This window comes from Vicugna pacos, chromosome 21, assembly GCF_048564905.1.
Source record: "Vicugna pacos chromosome 21, VicPac4, whole genome shotgun sequence".
NCBI lineage: Eukaryota > Metazoa > Chordata > Mammalia > Artiodactyla > Camelidae > Vicugna > Vicugna pacos.
The window spans coordinates 21962202-21984618 of record NC_133007.1 but is presented as its reverse complement, the minus strand read 5'-3'; the positions used below and the strand labels follow the sequence as shown (position 1 = coordinate 21984618).

At 38.3% G+C, this 22417-nt stretch overlaps 1 protein-coding gene across 10 annotated transcripts in view; it reads right to left on the bottom strand.

The window, feature by feature from the left end:
- DCAF8 (DDB1 and CUL4 associated factor 8) overlaps window positions 1-22417 on the bottom strand; it is a 40569-nt gene that overhangs the window by 16153 nt on the left and 1999 nt on the right. For 3 of the 10 annotated variants that reach the window (XM_072946279.1, XM_072946274.1, XM_072946276.1), the window contains exons 3-9: window positions 13473-13540; window positions 11251-11343; window positions 10949-11023; window positions 7276-7946; window positions 6013-6153; window positions 4799-4893; window positions 533-643 (exon numbers count right to left, since the gene is read on the bottom strand). In XM_072946279.1, the coding sequence (XP_072802380.1) occupies window positions 533-643; window positions 4799-4893; window positions 6013-6153; window positions 7276-7946; window positions 10949-10997 (1067 nt within the window). In that variant the 5' untranslated portion in view covers window positions 10998-11023; window positions 11251-11343; window positions 13473-13540. The remainder of the gene's footprint in view (window positions 1-532; window positions 644-4798; window positions 4894-6012; window positions 6154-7275; window positions 7947-10948; window positions 11024-11250; window positions 11344-13472; window positions 13541-22417) is intronic. The other 7 variants (XM_072946277.1, XM_072946273.1, XM_072946275.1 and 4 more) reach the window with 3 other exon arrangements.

Genomic DNA, 22417 nt, shown 5'->3' with positions numbered 1-22417 from the left:
AACTAACTGGTACACATGGAAGCACGCCTCAATAGACAGTGTTCTAAGAAATGGTCATAGCAACGAAGATAGCACGAAGGATAAAGAAAAGTGGTTCAGGGTGGTAGAAGCCAAAAACTCTGTTCACACTGAGTACTCACAAGTCAAATCATTTCCGTATCTGAAACCAGCATTCAAAATTTCTAGTGCAGGTCAACTTATATACGAAAAATGGTGGAACACAGTTACTAACAGAGCACTTGCTAGTAAACCTGGGTTTATGCCTTAGCTGCTATGTGGGGACCTTGGTCAATTCATCAAACTTCTTTAAAATTTCATAACCTCTAAACATGTTAAGCCATCTCTCAAAGACTGTTACATTAGGAAACAGAACATCAGAAGAAGCTTAAACTCTTTGGAAGATGGTAAAAAATTCAACATAGTGGTTAATGGATTCTTAGGCAATTCATACCCTTTCCATATGGGACAGCTGATAGTACACAATGCATTACAGTCTCAAACTCTCAAAGGCACAAAACCACCACAGACTCACCTTACAAACTGATCTCGTCCACCCACTGCAAACTGGTGGGTATTGGCAGGATTCACATAGATTGTATACAGTCCCACTTTCTTCTCCTTTTCTTTTGTCACCACCAGTTTCCTTCAAGAGTAGAAAAGTATAAGAGTTATATTCTCCATAAGATCCAGATGGTCACGGCAAGTGAGAACAGATAGTAATGCAGACACAGCTAATAAAAGACCAAACAGATTCTTACTGGAAAGAAAAAGTGATTTTTGTTTGTACACTGAAACAAGAAAACAAAACAAAACCCATCTCTATATATATTTACTAAATGCTACTTTGGTAGAAAAGTCATTTTCTGGTGTTCCTCAAGCAGTATAAGTTAAAGATGTATAGAAGTATTGCTCCTCAGGTAGTCTCAGCTGAAGTCCAATATGATGATAACCAATCATTAAGAGGCAATTCTACCCACATCTCCCCATCCTTAACTTAAACATACATCTTCCCAGTCATCTGGGGGCAGGGAGTGAGGGGAGGATGAATCATAGAAACAGTGGACAAAAAAGACCTTTAGGTCAGTGTCTATCTCCCAGATTTAAGAAAGGTCACTTAAAACTCAACTATAAAAGTGCACCATGAGGGGGGAGGGTATAACTCAAGTGGTAGTGCACATGCTTAGCATGCATGAGGTCCTGGGTTCAATCCCCAGTACCTCCTCCAAAAAATAATTAAATAAGTAAACCTAATTACCCCCCCCCCAATAAACAAAGAAACAAAAAAATTTTTAAATGCACCATGAAAAATGACAAGCAACAATTAATCCAAAGGAAAACAGTATCAGTGTTCCTTTATCTGAAGCAAATTAAAAGCAGAGATTCTTATGATGACAGCTGTTTTTAAGACTGGAAAATCATTTCTAAATTATTCTGTTGTACCACAAAAAAAGGTCAGTCTTCGGAGGGTATAATACCCCATGGAAACCCTATAAAATTTCAGAGTTTTAGCCAGAAGATTCTGGCCAAATAGCCATAATCTGTCCCACCTTAAGGGTGGCACTAAGAATACCCTTTCCAGATCTAAGTATCTAACCAGTCAAATATGACATCATAAAGATTAGTAAGTTTATAGGAAAGGGAAGACAGGAAGGGAAGAGGCTGGGCCTTAGCTTTCATTTTTAATTCTAAGGCTTTTGCTCCTTTCTTGTGCTTTCAGAAAATGAAGGAAATAAAACTATGACAACAAGTTTCTTTGTAAATGATGTTAGCATCCTCTCTGTATGGTCAAAGTCACTCCATCCTAGGTTGCTCTAGGCAAACCTACTTAATTTTAAAATCTCTGTAGCCTTCCATTAAAAGAATAATGTACAGAGGTCATTAAAAATAAATGTCCTCAGGGAAAATGTATATACACATACCCAACCCTCAAAAACACGAGGCAGAAAACAAATCAAGGGTTTCAGGAACAAAACTAGCAATTGAGAAGAGGCAGCTCTAATCAGGTTTCAGATAGGGAAAGGAATAGGAGCAGATGCTGCTCCTTATCACAGAATCATCTCACTTCCTCCACAATTTGGATTTTCAGGAGAGGGTCAGACAAAACCTAAAGGTTACCATGCAGAAACAAAATGAAGAAAACTGAGGGCTAGATTATGAAGCACTGGATCCCACTGTATCTAATCCTGACAAAGAGCTCAATTTTCTATGCCTCAGTTTATTCACCTAAAACAAACAATTCTCTCTCCCAGTGGATAAACGCACAGAGTACCTTGAGCTCTCTGGGGAATATGCAGAAGTGCTATAAAAATGATTAACAATGGCAGTAGAGGAAAAAAAGTTTTCACACCAGAGAAAGGCAGCAGATAAAACCATATGAAACAAATTTACCAAATTTCAAAGTAGCTTCCACTGGTTAAAGGAATATCCCATTCATAGCTCTAAATCCACCTCTTTTCCTATGATGTTAGGCAACACCACCAGCTTCTGAAGACTCAGTTATTATATACACATAAAAGAAAAATTTCCCTATGTCAACTTCACACAAAAATGTGTCTGATATAAACAGATATTCAGGCACCAGCTTAACACATAAGGACAGCTTGGATTTTCTGGCCATGACCTTCTCAGTCCTTCCACCTCATTCCAGTCTTCTACTAATCCAACCTCTAAAGCAAAAATTTTTTGAAGGCCTTATTTCCCAGCCCAGAATTTGGGCCTTTTCCTACTCTAAGTTTCTCCTATGTTCCTTCCCCCTTTTAGCCTCTAGCCCATCTACTATTTGCATCTAGATTTTCTGCCTACATGATTTCATTACACATTCAATACTCTACCAAAGTCATTTGCTCTATCCATTACTTGAACCAGATTCCCAATTTCTTGTGGCTTAACAGTAGTTTTCCTTTGAAATTGTTCCACAGGATAAGATCTCATTCTGCTTCACAACGCTCTACCAGAGCATACCAAACAAACTCCTATCACTTTTTCCATCTTTGCCTTTCCTTCCATTCCCCTCTGGAAAACTTGCTAAATGTTTCATTATCATCCCAGAAGCAAGGACTTTAGAATTGTAAATAACAAACATCATCCTGTTTAAGAGAGTAAATGATTTTCTCAAAGCCGGATAACTGCAGGCTAGTACTAGAAGGCAGATCCCTTGTCACCCAGGCCTGTTCCTTTTCCAGTAGAAATCCATGATCTCTCAACCTTCATCCTCTTGAAGGTTTATATAACCAGTTTATCCTTTCTGCAAGACTAAAACACTTCCATACTTTAACCAGTATTTTAAATTCTTCCACATTCTAGACAACTTTTTCTATACTTATCTCTCTAAAAATAAGTCTAGTAATAATCAGCCTTAAGATTATAGTCCCTACTTTATTTGTATGCTGTGTAAATCAGTGGTACCCCTGCTCAATTTTGACATACAAGATTTGTTAAGGTAATTTTTAAGACTAACAATAAGTGATATAATAATATAATAATGATAATTCATCAACTAAGTAGTGGTTAAATACACTGGTACACCAGTGCTATGACATGTATGTCATGGTTAAAAATGAGGCAGGCCTTGGGGGACTTAGCATGTAGAAAGTCCTGGGTTCAATCCCCATTACCTCCTCTGAAAATAAACCTAATTACCTCCCCAACTCACCACCAAAATGAAATAATTAAATACAATAATAAAAAAGTAAACTATTTACAAAAAAGTGAGGTAGGTCTCTTTGGTCTGACATAGAAAGATCTCCAAAACATACTACAACATTAAAAAAAAAAGCAAATTGCAGAAATATACATATATGTACATTTATATGCAGACAAATTATCCCATTTTGGGTGGAAAACTGTGTATATATATTAAGAGACATAAATGTATACAAAAAGGATTGAAAAAGTATTCAAGTCTTTTTTAACAATGGTTACCAATAAATAGAAAACTGGCAGGCAGGGGAGGTGTACATGAGGGAGCATTTCCATTTCGTCCATATACTTTATTATTTGAATTTTTAAAACAAGACATTTGTTTTTTATAAGAGCAGTAAAAATGAAAAAAAGGAAACAAATAATTTGTAGCTACAATTCAATCAGTTCTTTCCATGGTGCCAGGCACTATGCTGGGGTATCAAACACATTTATCAATAACCCTCACAGACACCAGAGAAAGAGAGAGAACAAGATTGATTATGCCATAGTGAGGCTGAAGAAACCGAGGTTCAGAAAGGTGACATAGGTCATAACTAGTAGTGCCTGAGTTGAGATTTGATCTAGGTCTGCCTGGAGCCAAAGATGCTTCGCTCTTTCCATGATACCACGCAGCTGTGAAAGTGGACCTATTTTACCTGAGCCTCAGATTCATGTGAAAATGAGCTGTGATATAACAGAGCTCTACTTAGCTACCAATATTTTTGTTCAAGATCTAACATTTAATTTTTACATTTCTACATGTAACTGAACTGAAAACTACACTGGAGCATATCTCTAAGTGGCTAGTAATGTGCTTCTTGGGGGGAAGCTGAGTGGCGCCCAAATGAATGGAGAGTGGAAGATCATCCAGTTATTTAAGTTATACTAAGATATCTGAGCCTTGCTTTAGAAATGAAGATAGACTGAACAGTATTTTGCTGCTGAGAAACAGACAACAACAAAGAAATAAAGAGTTCTCCTAAATCTTAATGTGCTTCTTATCATAAAAACAAAGAAACTATTCCCCTGGACAAGAAAGCTTGAGTTACCTAGGATACACAGAATATTTTCAAGGCCAAGAGATCCAATTCCATAAAAATACTATTGCTGTACTTACGAAGCTGGCCGGTCCTGTCTGAGGTCAATGGTGAAGACAACTGCGTCTTCACCTGCAGATAGGAACGTACAGGGAGAGTCTGGTTCCAGGGCCAACTGAAGGAGAAAAAAGGGAAATGATAAGGTTTCTAAAGGTTAAAATTAGAGGTTGTCTAACTCATTCCTCTATCTTTAGGAAGGGCTGCATTTAAAATGTCTCAGCAAAAGAAATGTCTACCTTTGTTTGTTGTAAAATCCCAGGAAATTTAATAAGCCCATCTCTCTTGTTTTGTTGTGAATTATTTATAGTTTGTTTATTCTATGCAATTCAAAAGGACAAGTGATCTGCTATTTCAACTAAGTCCCCAAGGGACTTGAACAGTGATACCGAAGGAAAACACTGCCATTAGGGCTCATTCTCAAAATCAATTCCACACCCTCAGGTGGGGAGAGAAATGGCACCCAAGTTTCATTCCCTACATCTTAGTTCTAAAAATCAATTATCTAGTGGGTTGAGGGTAGTCTTTTTTTTTTTTTAACTTTTTTTATTGAGTTATAGTCATTTTACAATGCTGTGTCAAGAGGGTAGTCTTAAGAACCAAAGAAATATATAATTTTCGTATTTCCTGAGCCATCTGTGCGAGAAAAGTACACTCCAGGCTTACCTACACGTTTCCTTAGGGTTTGTAAAAGGAGAGGACCAACCTACTTCTATGGCATGGAAGAACACAGTGCCTACTCTGATTGGCTCCTCACTGGCTGCCACCAAGATTATTTGGCCTATATTCCCAGCTCTAAATAGGGCTTCCAGAAATAGTGCTGTTTATGTGCTCAGAGTTGTAAGCAGAAAGGTTGAAGCTCTCACATGAGAAGCCAACAGCCAGCACCTTGCAGCAGTTAAAATATTCTAAATGCATTCAGAGTAAAATGTAAAGGTCTAGAAGGCACAGGAGACCTCAAGGATCTCTAAACCAACCATGGCTCAGCTCAGGAGTTAGGTATAATCAGGTGAATGTTGCATGTGCATCTCAAATACTTGAGAGAGATCTCTCAAATACTTGCCTTCTGAAGAAGTTTAGGGTGGCTGCTTTTTCTCCCATCCTATCTACAAATATTAGACTGAATAAAGTGAGGCAGGTGACCACAACAAAGGGGACACAATGGTCAGAGATAGTGGAGGGCCTCTGAGATCTACAGAGCTGAACTGCACAACCTTTGGGCCAAGGGCTTACTTACTTTGTGGGATGCTCCCTTGTGCTGGGCCACACGCTTTGTATTCTTGCAGCACTGTGTAGCAGACAACTCTGCTACCCGCACCTGCCCATCACGGGCACACATGGCCAGGGTAGAATCACCACTATTAGGAAGGAACTTGGCCTGGGATGTTAAGAATACAAAAAGGGACAAAAGAAATTGAAGAGGTGAATTTGAGAGGGAAAAATGTGATGACACCCCCAACTCACCCCCCTTTTGCTGCACAAGAGCTGGAAACTTAAGACCTCCTACTCTTAAATAGTTGGCTGAAGTCTAATTTCTTCCAAGAGATAAAGGACATGAAGAGGAAAAATCTGTGCTATAAGAGAGCCTTTTAGTTGATTCTGGAAGGTTGAACTGGTATAGGGTAAGTGCTCAGGTGAACTAGGACTAGGAAAGAAAAACTAAAAAAAAGAGGAACATCTTCCTTGATTCAGGAAGTAAATGTAAATTTGCTACAAAGAAAAAGGAAACTAGAAGGGGTATTGGGAAAGGAAAGAGAATATGCTTAGGGATAAACGGCTAGTACTGTATGATGGATGGGGCTGGTGAGTAAAGCCTCCAGAGAATTAACAACAGTATTACTCAACATTTATCAAATGTTTATTAAGTACCAGGCATGGTTCTAACTGCTTAGCTTCTACTATTATTTAATTCTTACAACATACTATGTTATTAGCCCTACATTATAGATAAATAAACTGAAGACAGAGGTTAAATAAACTTGCCCAAGGTCACACAGCTAGAAAGGAGAAGGGCCAGGATTTAAACTCAGTAGTCTAGCTCAAGAGACTCTGCTCTTTTTCTGTCTGTCTGATTTGTCTGGGGGGAAGGTAATTAGATTTATGCATGTATGTATTTTTTAAAGGAGGTACTGGGGATCGAACCCAGGATTTTATGTACACTAAGTGTGCACTCTATCAATGAACTATACTCTCCCCACAAAAGCCTCTGTTCTTATACTATATGCCTCCTACCAGGGCATTTACTACCTTCCTGATGATTTCCAAGTACCCTCCCTATAATGAGGTTTCCAACAATCTATGTGTTCAAGGAAACAGAAGGCTGCCATGGATCTTTCAGAGTATTTACCTCCTCTAGGGCAATACGGGAGCAAAGACAGGACCAAGTTCGGACATCTAAATTCCTACTGCAACTCACTATCACTCCTACTCCAGGGAGCAGCTCAGGTCTGTCAAACCGATGCCTGATTTTCTCAATTGCCAACCTGCTCCTTTGCCTCACCTGGAAGACATTGCTTTTGTGGCCACTCTCAAAGTCCAATACCGGCTGCCGCCGCACCCAGTCCCAAATCACCACTTTCAGGTCATCGCTGCCACTGGCCAGCCAGGTGCCGCGCTGGTTAAAGTGCAGAGTATTAACACAACCAGTATGGCCTTCAAGCCCATGCTGCAGGCGGAAACGCTGCACAAAGACTCTTGCCCCACAAGCCTCATACACAAAGCGGGTACTTGAACCCAGCTCCCGCTCCCGCAGGGCAGGAAGGGCTTGCCAGCGAGGTCGAGGAAGGGCTGATGTCTCTGAGGACACCCAGTCCTCCAGGGCCCGCTCATCATCTGATGAGTCCTGGTCACGATTGGCCCGCTTGCGCCTTACACGGCGCCGAGGATGCTCTTCTTCCTCCTCTTCTTCTTCCTCCTCTTCCTCTAAGTGGTCATGGACTTGGTTTTCATCATTGATAGAGTAATGGCCAGTGTCCTCCATGCTGTCAGAGTCCTTGTCTTCACCTGAGCTCTCTGTATCTGTACCTCGACTTTCTGTGCTGGTGCGGGTAGGGCCACCATCATCCCCGGTCAAGCTCAAGCTCAGGTCTGAGGCCTCCACTTCAATGCCTGAGGATGTCTCCCTCCCCTCCTCAGCTCCAGACATCTCCTCTGGACTGCTGGACAGGCTTCCTGCATGTTAGTGAGAAATGGGTAGGTGAGGGGAAAAAATGAGGAAATAAGATAGTGATCAGAAGGATTTCCCTCCTTAATCTAAAAAATCATCACATCAAAAGACTCAGAAACCAACTTTGGTCAAAGTGTTTTTGTTACAAATGCTTATAAAGAGTACCTTCTTGGGGGAACCTTGAAAAGATTAAAACCAAAGCCACAAACAAAGCAAGCAATGAAGGGCACATAAATGAGAACTGCAGAATAACCAAATATTATAATAAATTCTCAAAAAGCAAAACACTGGCAGATTTTATGCTGAACGGGCATCCATTAGCTATAGCACATAATTAAACTGAACATAAGAAAAAAGAACAGCCATCCCCAGCAAGAGCTGGACTACTTCTCTCTTCAAGAAAGCACCACGGAGGGATGGGGGTGGGAAGGGACAGAGTGGGAGTTCGAGATTTATAGGTACTGACAGGTATATATGAAATCGATAAACAAGTTCATACTGTATAGCACAGGGAAATATATTCAAGATCTTGTAGTAGTTCACAATGAAAAAGAATATGAAAATGAATATATGTATATTAACGTATGACTGAAAAATTGTGCACAACATTGTAAACTGACTATATAACTCAATTTAAAAAAAAAAAAGCACCACTACTTCCCACCCCTTAAATCCTCAAGTTTCTTCCCCTAATGTTTTAAAATCCACTAAGAATTTAAAAGGAAGTAGAAGGGACAAGTGAACATTTTGACCATTTGAGTGAGTTCTTGCTCAGTTTTGCTAATAAATGTATTGTGATTTACCTCCATTAATTTAATAATTTTAATACTATTTTTAGATATAGGAATTTCATTTAGACATAGTTTTATCAGGAAGCATACACAGAACTGATAAAAAGCAAGGCTACTATAGTCGGACCTGAAAAGAAAAGCTCACTGTATCTGAGGTCTGCCATGTTGGTAGTTATAAAATAACTGGGTCATTTTGAGTGATATAACCCCCAACAGTTAGATACTGCATTCTCCTATCAAACAGCCAAATCATATTTCAGTGAGCACTTTGGTAATGTTCTAGAGCCAAAAGGACCACAACTTACTAACTAAGGTCAAGACGTAAAGAAAGGAAGGGGAGAATAAGGATTTTAAACACAGCTTGTGACATCCTTTCCTCAGATGACTACAAATTTTATCTTGCCTGAAGTAAAGGCTACTAGGGAAGGCAAAACAGCTATGTGTGACTCTGATATAAGCTATTAATTCCAATACCACACTGATGCTTAAGGAGTCAAAGCTGGAGTATCTTCTTGCTTAGTCATCCGGATTAGAACAGTCATTTCTGAAGATCTCTGAAGCAATGGAACCTCTTTTCAATGAACTCACGCAAAAATCAATACAGAAAACAGATAAACACCACCCATGCTTTGGTTCAAGTAGTGACAGAAGGTTGGGAGACACACAAATAGCTCTTTTCAAAAAGCACCTCAACTAAGAGCACAGAGTGAAAATAACTGGGCTAGGAACTGAAAGAAAAAGGGGAAAAGTACAGGAATTAGCTCCAAGGAAATGTATTTGCTGAGACTGCTGTTTATGTTGAGAAAGATTAATAATTGTGCTTCTTGAAATGAAGCTGAGTTTGAGACTGGGCATGGTGAGAAGAGATAAAATCACACCTATCAATTCTGTGGAAAAGAAAAAACCAAAACATCAAAAACTCCTAGAATTTATTGTTAACATTACGATTAACAAGTTAAGATGACTTTGGGGGCCTTACCACATTAAGATAAGGGCCAGAGCAAATCACAAGTTCAGCAAGAGAACCCTAACAGTTAATGACCAAGATGTAGCTAGGGGTTGGCAAATTTTTTCTGTAAAGGGCCAGAAAGCAAAAATTTTAGGCTTCATGGCCCATATGGATATCTGGCACAACTACTCAACTCCACTGCTGTAGCACAAGAGCACCCATAAACACTATGTAAGTCAATGGGGCATGACTGTGTTCCAATAAACTTTGTAAAAACAGAAGCCTGCAGGACTGTGGATTTGGCCTGCAGGCCATAGTTTGCCAATCCCTGATCTAGCCAATGGCCAAACTCCAAATCAACTGTATACCTCAAACCTGTCTAGAATCCTGTGCCTTTCAAGTAAACCCACTGAAAACTCTGAACCACTTTCCTTTACAGAAAATGAATGAACAGCAGTGGTAAGAAGAGAACAAAGGGGCAATAAAACAGCATACTGAAAACCTCCCTTTCCTTACTCAACTTCATTGCTCTACCAATCACATTACCTAGAATTTAGCCTATAATCCTGACCTACAGGGTGCTGAGGAATGCTGGACACTGTGCTGCCCAACTATATCCATTTGAAGAACTCTCTCTAGTTTAGAAGTTGGCTTGGAATAACTCAAGCAGTAGCTATAGTCTATCAGAATCTTGATACTCTGCCTTCAAATATGCCCTGAATCCAATGATTTAAAACTTGGCAGGGAGGGAGGGAGGGAAGGAAGGAAGGAAAGAAAAGAAAGAAACACATAAAACGAACAAACGCACGTCCCAATTCCAGTTGGTTATGACTTCACCTCTTTTCTAATATCTTTATCAAACGGTGATATACCATGAAGAGAGACTCCTTATAACTGGGGAGCTGCCTTCCCAACAGCTCCCTTGGTCCCACCAACTGGACCTTCTTCTCCTCTATTAACAGCTTCTCCTAGGTTTTGTCCACCCTTACCACCTCTCAGAATTACAAACCACTTGACCTCTGAGAGGCACAACCCTATTATTGATCTTCTGAAAACAATCAGATAAAAGTTGAAGGAGAAAAAGTACCAAACAGTCCAAGGTGTTTCCTGTGTAGTTTCCTATACTCAAAACAACACAGGAAGGGTTCACTCTTAGGAAAGATTTCCTTCACTCCACTAAAATACAGGTCTCCACTCTCTCTCGGGAAGGAGGAGGAGAACCTCAGCCAATAGCAAAAATAACTTCATCTTCATTTTGGCCCCTTACCATTAGCTAAGTCTGTTTTGCCATCTGTGCTGCTCCCTTTGCTGGACATCTTGAATGATGTTTACTGAAGCCAGCCTGGATTTAAGAGAGGAAGAAAATGAAACAATTAAGAAACAATCTGGGAAAGATGATAAAGGGCACAAGGAGATTTAACAATGTACATACAGCCTTTGTCATTTTATTATTTATGCCTGTGCTCAACAGGGCTTCTCAGTTGCTGAAAATTACACCAGATATTTTACCTCCATGTCTAAATTCCATAAAGGGACATATCTTTGGGAGGCCAGCTGCCATCTCTTTACCTTATTCACTGAGTAACCGGCAGTGATTTTTCAGATGGGAAGGGGGAACTGAAATAAATCCCGGAACACGAGGCATGTATCAAGTGACAGGTACTGCAAGCAAGCAGAGAACCTTAATTCAATACAGAAAGCTAGCTTCAGCACTGCCCTCTAGACAAAAATCTTCTGTTGTATCAGTCATATGTATCCATAAACTATGAAACACTTGTCTTTGCAATATGAAGAAGAGGGTCTGACTATCACTGTACACACAAAACAACAGAGACAGAAGAAACTGAGCTCTTGGGGTAAAAGCTTGAGCTTTATATTCACTGAGATGCCTAGTTTCAAACTTACAAGCACAGATGTTAACTAAGGATTACAAGAAGCAGAGTCGAATTAGAACTCAGGAGCCCCCTACCCCTAAGAGAGACCCTAAAAGGTTTTTTTCTTCCCTTTTACGACTAGTTAAGTCAGTCACCAAGTGCAAAGTTGGAGAAGAAAAGGGCAAAATTTCCATTAAATTATCTCAGTCCATTTCATAAAATGGCAACATTACTTCACCTAGTTCCACCAACTTTCGCCAGGTCTGTCTTTTTGGCAAAGCTCTAACTAGGAATTAGGGTACCTAGCTTTATTAGCTTTATTACTTTCATACCACTATAATACACTCATTATTTTTTCAGGGCCTCAGTCCCACCTCGAGCAAATTCCAAAGAGCAAAGAATAATATTATTCAGACCAGAATTTTGTTAAGCCCTTTCACTGCCTTGGACAAAAGACACTGGTAAAAGACAAAGTATGATTATGACTCCAGTCCTTGTACCCAGGCACACTGGCCTCTAATCTTTCAACAGCTCTTTCATTCCCATAACAATCATCCCAGAAGCAGCCCCATCCTTATCCTTACCCACTACTCTCCTCTACAGAAATCCAAGTTGCTTCAAAAAAAAAAGGTGTCTCCTCTGCCAAGACACAGCTGCCCAAAGCTTGCTAATAGTAGGCCAGGGCAGGGGAGCAGAAATAATCAAGAGCAGGACGAGGCTGAATGTGAGGGAGGGACACCTGGAAGGGTGATGATGAAAGACAATGCCAACAAAAAAACCAGATTTGTGAAGCCACATAAAGAAAAACAGCTGTTTGCAGAGCAAGCTGTTTTCCTCCTCCTACTTCAATGATGTATTTTTGTACAGCATTCCTCACACACTTGTTTTTTCCTCTCAGCAGTCCCTGTTTATATTCTTTTAGCAACTCAGCAATATCTTCTTCCACATCTAGGGTTTAAATTAATTATACTAATTGCAAAAGTTCTATGAAAATAGTTGCACTACTTGGTTAAGATTAAAAACTAAGGCAACAGACATACCTTATGGTCACTTGAGAACAGAGCTTATGTTTTCTCATCTCCAGAATCAAAACTGTCAACCCTACCATACTTCCCATCCACTATTAACCACTCCTAGAGAAGTAGTATTAAGCAGCCTGAGATCCTTTCTCAAAAATGAATCTCATTGACTTCTACAGAAGCTCAGACTGCCTGAACATTAGACTCACAGTAACTCTAGAAAACACACTTATTCTCCCAGCCTCCATGATCAGGAGGAGCCAATGCCTAAGGCCTACCGAGCTCTGAGAAGTGAGAAAAGGAGAGCCACAAAGTTCAACCCATCCTAGAGGTTGCAGAACTCATCTCTTGGGGAAATTGGTTTAAGGTTCCTGTAAGGAGGGATCTTTTGAGGAAAAAAGTTGACAGAATTTATTGCTGAATTCAGAAACAGAGCAAAACCTATGAATGCTTATGTCAACTGTTTAATCACTGAGTGGATAGACAGATAGCTTCTAAAGGTCAGGTTTTAGGAAACACAGAGTTTAGCAAAAGTAGTCCGAGGCTGAAAATTAGAAGTCCAGGTTTCTATTACCAGCTAAGTTATGAGCATACTTTGTGATGTGACCTTGGATGTACTGCTTAATCTTCTCTGAACTTCATTTTCTTCTTTTGTAAAATAGTATTAGTAATCCTAGAGATGGTATAGGTAAGTAGAATTATATGTTAAAACGTCTGAAGAAGGATGCTGTTAGGGCAGTGATCTCAAAACTGATTATGAACCTCTATCAGTGAAAACTTTGAGCATGAACCCTCATTATGTGTGTATGTACACACATATTTAATCAATTCACATTAAATATTAAGCTTAGTTTTTCTAGAAAAAAATAAGAAATTTCAACATTCTTTTCCTACATACCATTGGATCATCTTCCATACCCCTTAGGGTACATACATTCCATTTGGGGGGACCATTTCCCTAGGAAGCTAAGAAATAATGACAATAAAATTATACTTCAGGGATTAGTTGTTATTCTTACTGTAATAATTTCTGTCAAAGTGAAGAAACTTAAAACCATCTCAACCCTAGGGCAGAAATTAGAGTAAGTGCCCAAATTAAAGCAGGCTAAGGTGTTATGACTGAGCCCTAGGTCTTAAGTATAGGAGTCGTTCTAAATCTCTTCCATCATCAAAGAACACAACCTTATTTTATAATCTGAGGATGGGGATCACACCTGACCCAAACTTAAATTACCTTCTTCATTCTTTAATGCACTCCATTCCCAACAAATCCACTGTTTTCACCTTGATCAATTTCCATGTAAAATCCACTCCAGAGCAAACCAATCTGAGCTTGGAAGAGATGATGAGCTCACTGCCCCAGGTAGCTGGAGGAGTTTAATTAGATTAGCTCCACTGCCTGCATTCTAAAAATAACCATAACCCCTGCCAAACTGAAGGTTAAAGAGTAAACTACTGGGGGATGGGGAAAAAAGATGCAGGTGTCATTTTAATTTCCATCTAAGAAATTTCAGTGACCTAGATTTTTCCTGTCTTAATAAAAGAAGGGCCTTAAATTTTTAACCAAATACATGACAAAATATTAACTAAAAACCAAGCAGGGGGGAATTAACATGGGGTATAAAAATACTTTGTGGAAGAGGTACCAAATGTCTCTTGTTTAAAACCACTGAGGCTGCTTTCTTTTCCTAGTATTGATGAAAGATTTATACAAGAGACCATGTACAGTAGAAAAACAGGACATCCAAATGTAAAAAAAAATTTTTTTAAACTTGACTTGTACATTGTACAATATACACAAACTAACTCAAAATGGATCATAGACCTAAATGTAAAAGCTAAAACAATAAAAATGAGATAATCTTTCTGACATTGGGTTAAGCAAATATGTCTTGAGAGAATGCAAAAAGCAAAAACCATAAAAGAAAAAATTAACCAGATATATCAAAATTAAAAATCAACTCTTCAAGAGACACTGTTAAGAAAGTGAAAAGACATATTTAAGGATAGCAATTGGAATATATTCAAAATCTCTCACAACTAAATAACAATCACTTGAAAAGATGATCAACATTATTAGTCATTAGGAAAATACAAATAAAACCACAATGAGAACCCTCTACACACCTACTAGGAGTTAAAAATTAAAAATTTTTAAATAATAATAATGAAAGTTACTTTGTCAAGTGCTAACAAGGAGTAAGGCAACTAAACTCTCAGACACCGCCCACAGAAATGTAAAATGGAAGTCACTCTGGGAAATAATTTGGCAGTTTTTAAAAATAAAGTTAAAGATACACTTACCATACAACCCAGGAATCCTACCCAGGTACGTACTCAAGAAAAATAAAACAATACCCTCCTAAAAACCTAAGCGTGAATGTTTTAGTGGCTTTACTCAGATTCATCAAAAACTAGAAACAATCAAATGTTTTTCAACTGGGTCATAGATAAACAAATTGTGGTCCATCACACAATGGAATACTACTGAGCAATAAAAGGAATGAACTACTGATACACATAGCAACAAATGGATCTCAAATGTGTTACAGCTAGACGAAAGAAGCAAGACTCAAACAGCTACATAACTTGATTCCATTTATAGGACATTCTGGAAAAGATAAACTAGAGAGACAGAGAGCAGATCAGTTGTTACTGGGATTTGGGAAAGGGAACTAACTATAAACAGGCATAAGAAAACTTTTTGGAATAATGAAAATGTTCCATGCCTCCACTATGGTGGTGTTACATGACTACACATTTGTCAAATTCCACAGAATGGGCCACAGAAATAACGGGTACATTTTACTGTATGTAAATTATCCATCAATCAATCAGGCAATAAATAAAAGCAGCCAGGAAAGAGAATGAGGAGGGTGGGAGTAGGGGGGAGTAATCATGCAGTGTTCATAGACAGATAAAGCCCAACAATTAAATATACTAAATGTTCAAAGCTGTGAGTATTAATAGAAGTTAGCTCTCAAGGCTGTGGTTATTAATATAAGTTAGTTAACAGTGATCAATAAGCCGTAATAAATGAGCGCAAAATGTCAGATCTTCTTGAAAATTAAAATGTGGAAGAATTTTGCTGCAACCACATCAAAAGATGAATCCTGAACCATAAAGTCTCCAAACCTACTGTCTAAGTGACAACTAGGACTATCAGAAGCTTATGTCATTCAAAGTAGTTCCGGTGGTTGCACTATTAGTTTTTATACATATGCTTTTTATTTTTAAAGTATCTCCCAAGTTTACTTTAACTCCTTTGAAGTCTAGGGTCTATGGAAACTGGTCTGATAAACTCTACCTTACCTCCTCAGGTTTAATGGAAACATCAATTTCTAAATAATATTACTGTCCTTGATCCCTTTACTAAGACCTGAACTCACACTCAGTGAGTTCCCATGAGTTACATAATCCCAGTATTCTCTCAGGTCAGTCCAGCAGTCTTGTTTGGCATCTCTCACTGTGCAACTCAAGTGCCCACATTTTCCTACATAGACACTCATGTTTAAATGAGACAAAGTCTCAGAATTTCCTCTGAAACTGAAAGGTTATGGTTGAAACTACTTTAATTATTACTAAGACATATCTGAGAGCCACACAGTCCCTGGTTCCTCTCGTGAGGACAGATGTCCCATACCACTCATGACTGAACAGCTGTTCAGGGCTGATTTCCATCCAAAGTACAAATTTGCTTTTCAGTCTTTGGTCCCACAGTCCATCTGGAATCAACCAGTCCTACTTTATCCATTCCCAATTTTCGTTTTTAAGCTAAAATGGCTCATTTTAAATTCCTTCTCCCTACCTATTTTTCTACTTTGTAATAAGCCCTTCTCCAAGCCAACTTTCCCAATTCCTGCTGTGAACTCCACTCTAACAGTATACTGTTTACTAATCAGAGAACCTCAGGCACTGAAATTCAAAGGATGACCCCGAGGAAGCTGAAAATCATACCATATAAAACATGTTTATAGGAGTCAGGGCTTTACTTCTGGGCTACTCTCTATTAAGTACTTGGAGGAGTTAAGTATACCACACTCTCTCCTCTGGTAAACTGGACAAATGAGCAGAAACTATGAATGTTTTTGGATCAGTAAAATTAATCTCTATTTCTATTGTGCAGATGATTTGACAGCACTGGGCAACCCAACTGTACAACAGCTCTAGCTTCCCTTTATCCAAATTACAGTCCTCTGGCACCACCCAGTGGCCCCTCTGTACAGAGACATGCTAGTAATGCAATGATATACAAGGCGATACAGGAGCTACTAATATAAATAAGACAGTTACAATCCCTTTTGCAGCTAATAACCAATTAGGAAAAATAAGTATATAACTAAGTATGATACAAGAGATATAACTACCAGTATTATTTAAAAAGAAAAAAAGACAGAATGTTGTTGCAGTTCAACAGAGAAAAGGATTATACTTAGTTTCAAGGAGAAAGGGAAAGCTTCCATGGAGAACTTAGCTCTCAAACTAGACTCTGAAGGATAGGATGGGTAGTATAGAGAAAGATACTCCATCAGGACCAGAATGAGAAGACATGGAAGATGAAAAACCTGATATGTTCAAGAAAATAAATGGGTATTCTGGCTTGACTAGGCTAGATACTAGGGTATAGTTCATTACCTAAGAAATACAGTAGAAGGGGTGTGTGTGTCAGGCATCATGAAGATTTTGTCAAGGATAGTAAGATGGACTGAAATGGACAGAAATGAAAGGAGAAAGAAGTTTAAAAGCCATCACAATTGCTGAAATAAGAAGCAGTGAGACCCTATCAAAGGCTGATCTAGCAGAGGAAATTAAAAGGGGATCAACGTGAGAAACACTGTGGAAGTAGAATTAATAGTATCTGGCTCAATGAACAGTAACAAGGCCCAAAAAATTAAAAAAACAAGTTTAAGTCTGGGCGCCCAGAGGAAAACAAGTGCCATATATGAGAGGCTGGCACACTGGGGAAGAGAGGAATTTTATTTTGATTATGTTTAAAATCCAAGTTGACATGTTATGAAAGTAGTGGAAAATCAATGTAGGTTTGAAACTTGAGAAATAAATTAGAGTCAGAGATACAGGCTTGAGAATTATTTGGATAGAGAAGCTTTAAAATCAAATACCTTGTAAATTACACCTAAAAAAACAAAGGACTGACGAAAGTTCTGAGAGTCCAAGGGAAAAAACTCTTAGGGAATACTTACCCTTTGGAAAAAGAAAGAAGAGGGAAACAGAGAAATGCTCAAGGAAGTATAAGGAGTAATAAAGTTTTTAATGTCCTGGAAGTCAACAGACGAAAAGGTTTCAAGAAAGTGGGATGGTTCATATTTCAAATGCTACAGAGAAGTACATAGATGTATACAGAGAAAAGGCTGTAAGAGTCAGAATGGCTTTTCCATGGAATTATCTCAGGAACTGAGTGAGGAAATGCTGGTTTTCTCCTTATTCAAGGATCAAAACAGTATAGCTCAAGTGGTAGAGTGAATGCTTAGCATGCAAGAGGTCCTGGGTTCAAACCCCAGTACCTCCTCTAAAAATAAATAAACAAACAAACAAACAGACCTAATTACAGCTCCCCCCATGAAATTAAAAAAGAAACATTTTTAAAAAAGGATCATAAAGTAAAAGGATTCAGCTATCTCTTAAGTCCATCAAAATTATTTCCTTAAAACTCTTATTAGTCTATCAATTACTCATAACCTGAGACCCAAGTTAAAACAAAAAATGTTTTCATTTACACTGTCATTTGGATAGATCTTTCACACTTTAAATATACTTTTATAAGAAGTACTGAATTTTAACCTTCAGCTCAATTTGCTTCATCACTTGGCATAGAAGAGCGCTGTTTTTTAAAGCCAGCATATGCTATAACCGAAAGAAAATGGCTGTAGTGTCAGTCATACCTGGGTCTGAATTCTATTTCTACTACCTCCTTTTGAGTTTGTTTCTTCTTTTGTAAGATGGGATAATACCATTACCCTACAGGAGTTGGTTTAAAGGATTAAACACAATGTTTGCAAAGAAGCTGTCTTGTACGTGGTAGGCATTTATATTTTTCTAGCTTCTCATCTCTGGTTCCAGACTGCACATGCTAGAGAAGCCTGGGCTTCTAGGCTACTCAATAATGATCCTCCAAACACTGTACACAAATTAGGACACAGTTCCATGGCTATGAAATCTGCTTACCTGCTCTCACTGGTCTTTTAAAGAATTCAGAGAGCTCTGTTATATCTTCTATTGAGCACATTTGTGTTCTATGAACTGGGGTAAAGCAATATACCCCAGAGACCACAACATAAGCCTCCCTCCCTAAGTTCTTCTCCCTCTTAAAGGTTCAGAGATAGCCAAGATGAGAATTTCAAAGCAATTACCATAGATGATGACGAGGACGGTAAGAACTCCTGCATCAACTATACTAGGAATAAGGAACTTTATTCTTCCTTTGGATGAATGCCTTCTCTACTTGGTAATACCAAATGCCCTGTGTTTATAATTTATTGGCTTTAATTCTACTAACAGTATTTCAGAGTATGTTAGGAATGCACTCTAACCCTTAAGTGCTGTCTCCAGAAGCAGAGCTAAGGAACTTTTTATAATAACATTTAAGCCTACTCAACTCAATTTAAACGATTTTAAGGAAAACCCATTTCTAAGAAAATTCCACTGTTTTTCCACTGTGAAATAATTTATTTTTACATCAGAATCCAGTCATTACCAGTTTTGCCACTTAAATTTCAAATTTTTTTCCTGAAATCATTGGTAAGGACACTAGGGATGAAAGAGTGATGCTCCAAAGGTACAACTTACAATAAAACAATAAAAAAAGAGGCTAGAAACATCAAGAAGGACCTTCTTATCTACACTAGATTAGAGGACAGAGTCTAATATGGGTCCTAAGTAAGGTTAAAAACATACTTGATAATGTGACAATGCTCAAAGTACACCGCAGGAATATGGTCTCTTGGCTACCACTAAGGTAAATCCTGTGGTAGCTTTCCGGATGGCTAAGAAAAACCAAAAACAAAAAAATGCCATGTGAGGCAAGCATGGATGCTTCACATTAGAACTTGGCCAGACCTTCTTAAATAGTATCCTTGGATAAAAGCAAGTATCTAACTTCTCAGATACAATGATGAAAATTTCTGCAATAACCCAATCCATTAGACACACTGTATTTTATTAATAAGATGCCATCTTTGTCAAATTAATCACTCACCATGCCCTATTCTCAAACTCAGGGCAGCCTTAGTTCATCAGTTTATCTTTGGCATATACATTCCTGGGGTTAAGGCAGTACTTGACAAATTGGGCTTCTGGCCCAGAAACTATGTCCTGTAGAGGCAGAGATAAAAGACTGCTACAAAGAAGTAACCAATTCATAAAATTAATCACACTTTAATTTTTTAGAGACCTTTCAAGGACTTTCTTCTCACTCCAAGAATAACTGAATCAGTAAACAAGAACAGGTAGCACCTTTTTTGTCCAATTTTAAGTGATGAAGTTTCTTGGGTAAATTCACAAAAATGAAAGGTGAAAAGTTTTCAATAATACTGTAAAACTAATTTAAAGTAACTGGCATTTGGCTCTGAAACTAAGATATACATAGTAATACTTCTATGACTGTTGCTGATTCAATACTTTCAGTTGCTTGGATTCCAAATGGGTGAGGGTAAGTAACAGACTATATTGGCTCACTGATAATCTGCTTTAAAAAAAAAAAAAAAAGCTAATTCAATCTTAAAAACTAACTCTTACAAGAGTGTTATGCAATAAAAAGCTATTTGGATAACTCTGTCTTTTATAACCTGGACATTTCCTAGACATGTTTAGAATAACTTTTCTACAGTAGAAATAATCCAGAAATAAACCTATCTACTGAAAACAGAGTTCAACCTGTCACTTCATGACTTTAAAAGCCTGTAACTCACCTGACAGAATACAGGACCTAGAGCACAAAACTCTGAAGATCTCAGTCTCCCACAACAGGGCACACTTCTATAGAATGTCTTCTAGTAGGTTTGTTTGCTTTTGCAATGCCAGTATTGTTTTAAACTGGCAACAAAAAGAAAGTTTCTTTTAGCTCTCTCTGCAGACAAGCTTCTGTCTTAGCTTGATCCTAGTCAACACTAAGGATCAAAGCACCGAAACTGATTCTTACACATTGAATAGACTGCTGAATAAAATGCCATGTTAGTTTGGTTGGGACCTAAGTCACAAGCATACCTCACCTCCCACTGCAGCCACAGTTGGAAATACTTCCTAGTAAGATGAAACAATTCTTATGTAACATCCTGAAATATAAAATATCTTCAGGAATATAAGGATTTTATAGTTGTGATACACAGGCTAAAAATACTGATTCACTGTATACACAGATGTCAGCTGGAGCATAAAATGTGAAACCCTTCCTGGTGTTCGTGGTGGTGGGAGGGGTTTTTTTACCTAGCACATACAGTAATGAGGAACAGTCAAAGTTAGGCTTCTTTCAACATATTTCCTTTTCTCCTCCCATCCTTTCCCCACCTCCACCCCATCCCTCCTGCTCAACACAGAACTCTAGATCTCATTAAAAAAACAAAAATAATAAAAATGCACCTTGCTACCCTCCACCCCAAGAGTCTTTACTTTCAATAGAGAATTTAGACACTAGATGGTGGTCATGAAAGTAGGTCAACTCTAAGTCGATCACTGGCCTGAACAAATACAGCTGCTTTATGTCGCAATGTTATCAACACCTTCTTAGTTTTCAGGTGCCCTTACCTACTCCAAAAAGATGCGAAAGAAAAGCTAACAAGAGAAGGTTAAAAACTTTTCATCTGTGCTGTCATATTAAGACGGTCCAGCTGGGGAGATGAAATAAAAAAACTCTGCATTCCTAACGCCTTAGCCCAGATTCACTGTAGAAAGAAAGAACTTTTCATGGTCTAGTTCTTTGATAAGCCATTGGTGAGGTTCACTGCAGAGCCCAACAGCTTGGAAAAAATGTATTCCCTCCGTGGCAAAAAGGAAAAGGCATAAGAGGTAGCTGGAGCTGAGGTGGTGAACAACACTGAAGCAGGAAGGGAAGGAATTACAATACTTATGTCAACTCTGATTAGGTGTGATAAAAGAGAGACCAAGAGCCAGGAGCAAAGAACAAAGGAAATGTGATGTTTCGTTTCAGAATGCATTTAGAAATAAACATACATCAGCATCTAATATTCCTCCTGTCCGCTGGTCTTGAACTCCCACCAGACTGACCTGAATCATGTTCAGAAGACAACTCTTGGTGGACACCTACAAAAAACACATCTAAGCGGACCAATTAAAAATCTGAATCTGAAAAAATAACTAGGAAAACATTCAAAAGCAAAATGCAAAGAACTGTAAACTAATGTAAAACTTATTCAAAGCTATATCAATGATGTACAAAGAAAACAGAGAATTTTTTTTATTCTCTATCTTGTGCTAGACATAATTGAAGACCTTTATGTAAGTGGCCTCATACAATACTGACAATGACCCTAGGAGGTACGTGGTATTACCCCACTTTTAGAGATGTAGAAATTAAGGCTCAGAAAAGTTTAACTAACTTGCCCAAGGTCATATGGCTAATAAGTCATAGTACAGTATTTAAATATAGATCTGTCCAGCTCTAAAGACTGTATTTTTCCTTTTTTATCTGATACATATACATATTGCCAATAATCCTGTTCACAATGAGCAATTTCTAACCTGGACACCATGTAAAATAAAACTCAACAGTGTTACACTCAACCTCTTCCTACTACAAATCCTAAAGGTATTAAGAATCAGCCAGGACTACTTTCCAGAACCACTCAGCTCTTCTGTTACATCTCATGAACC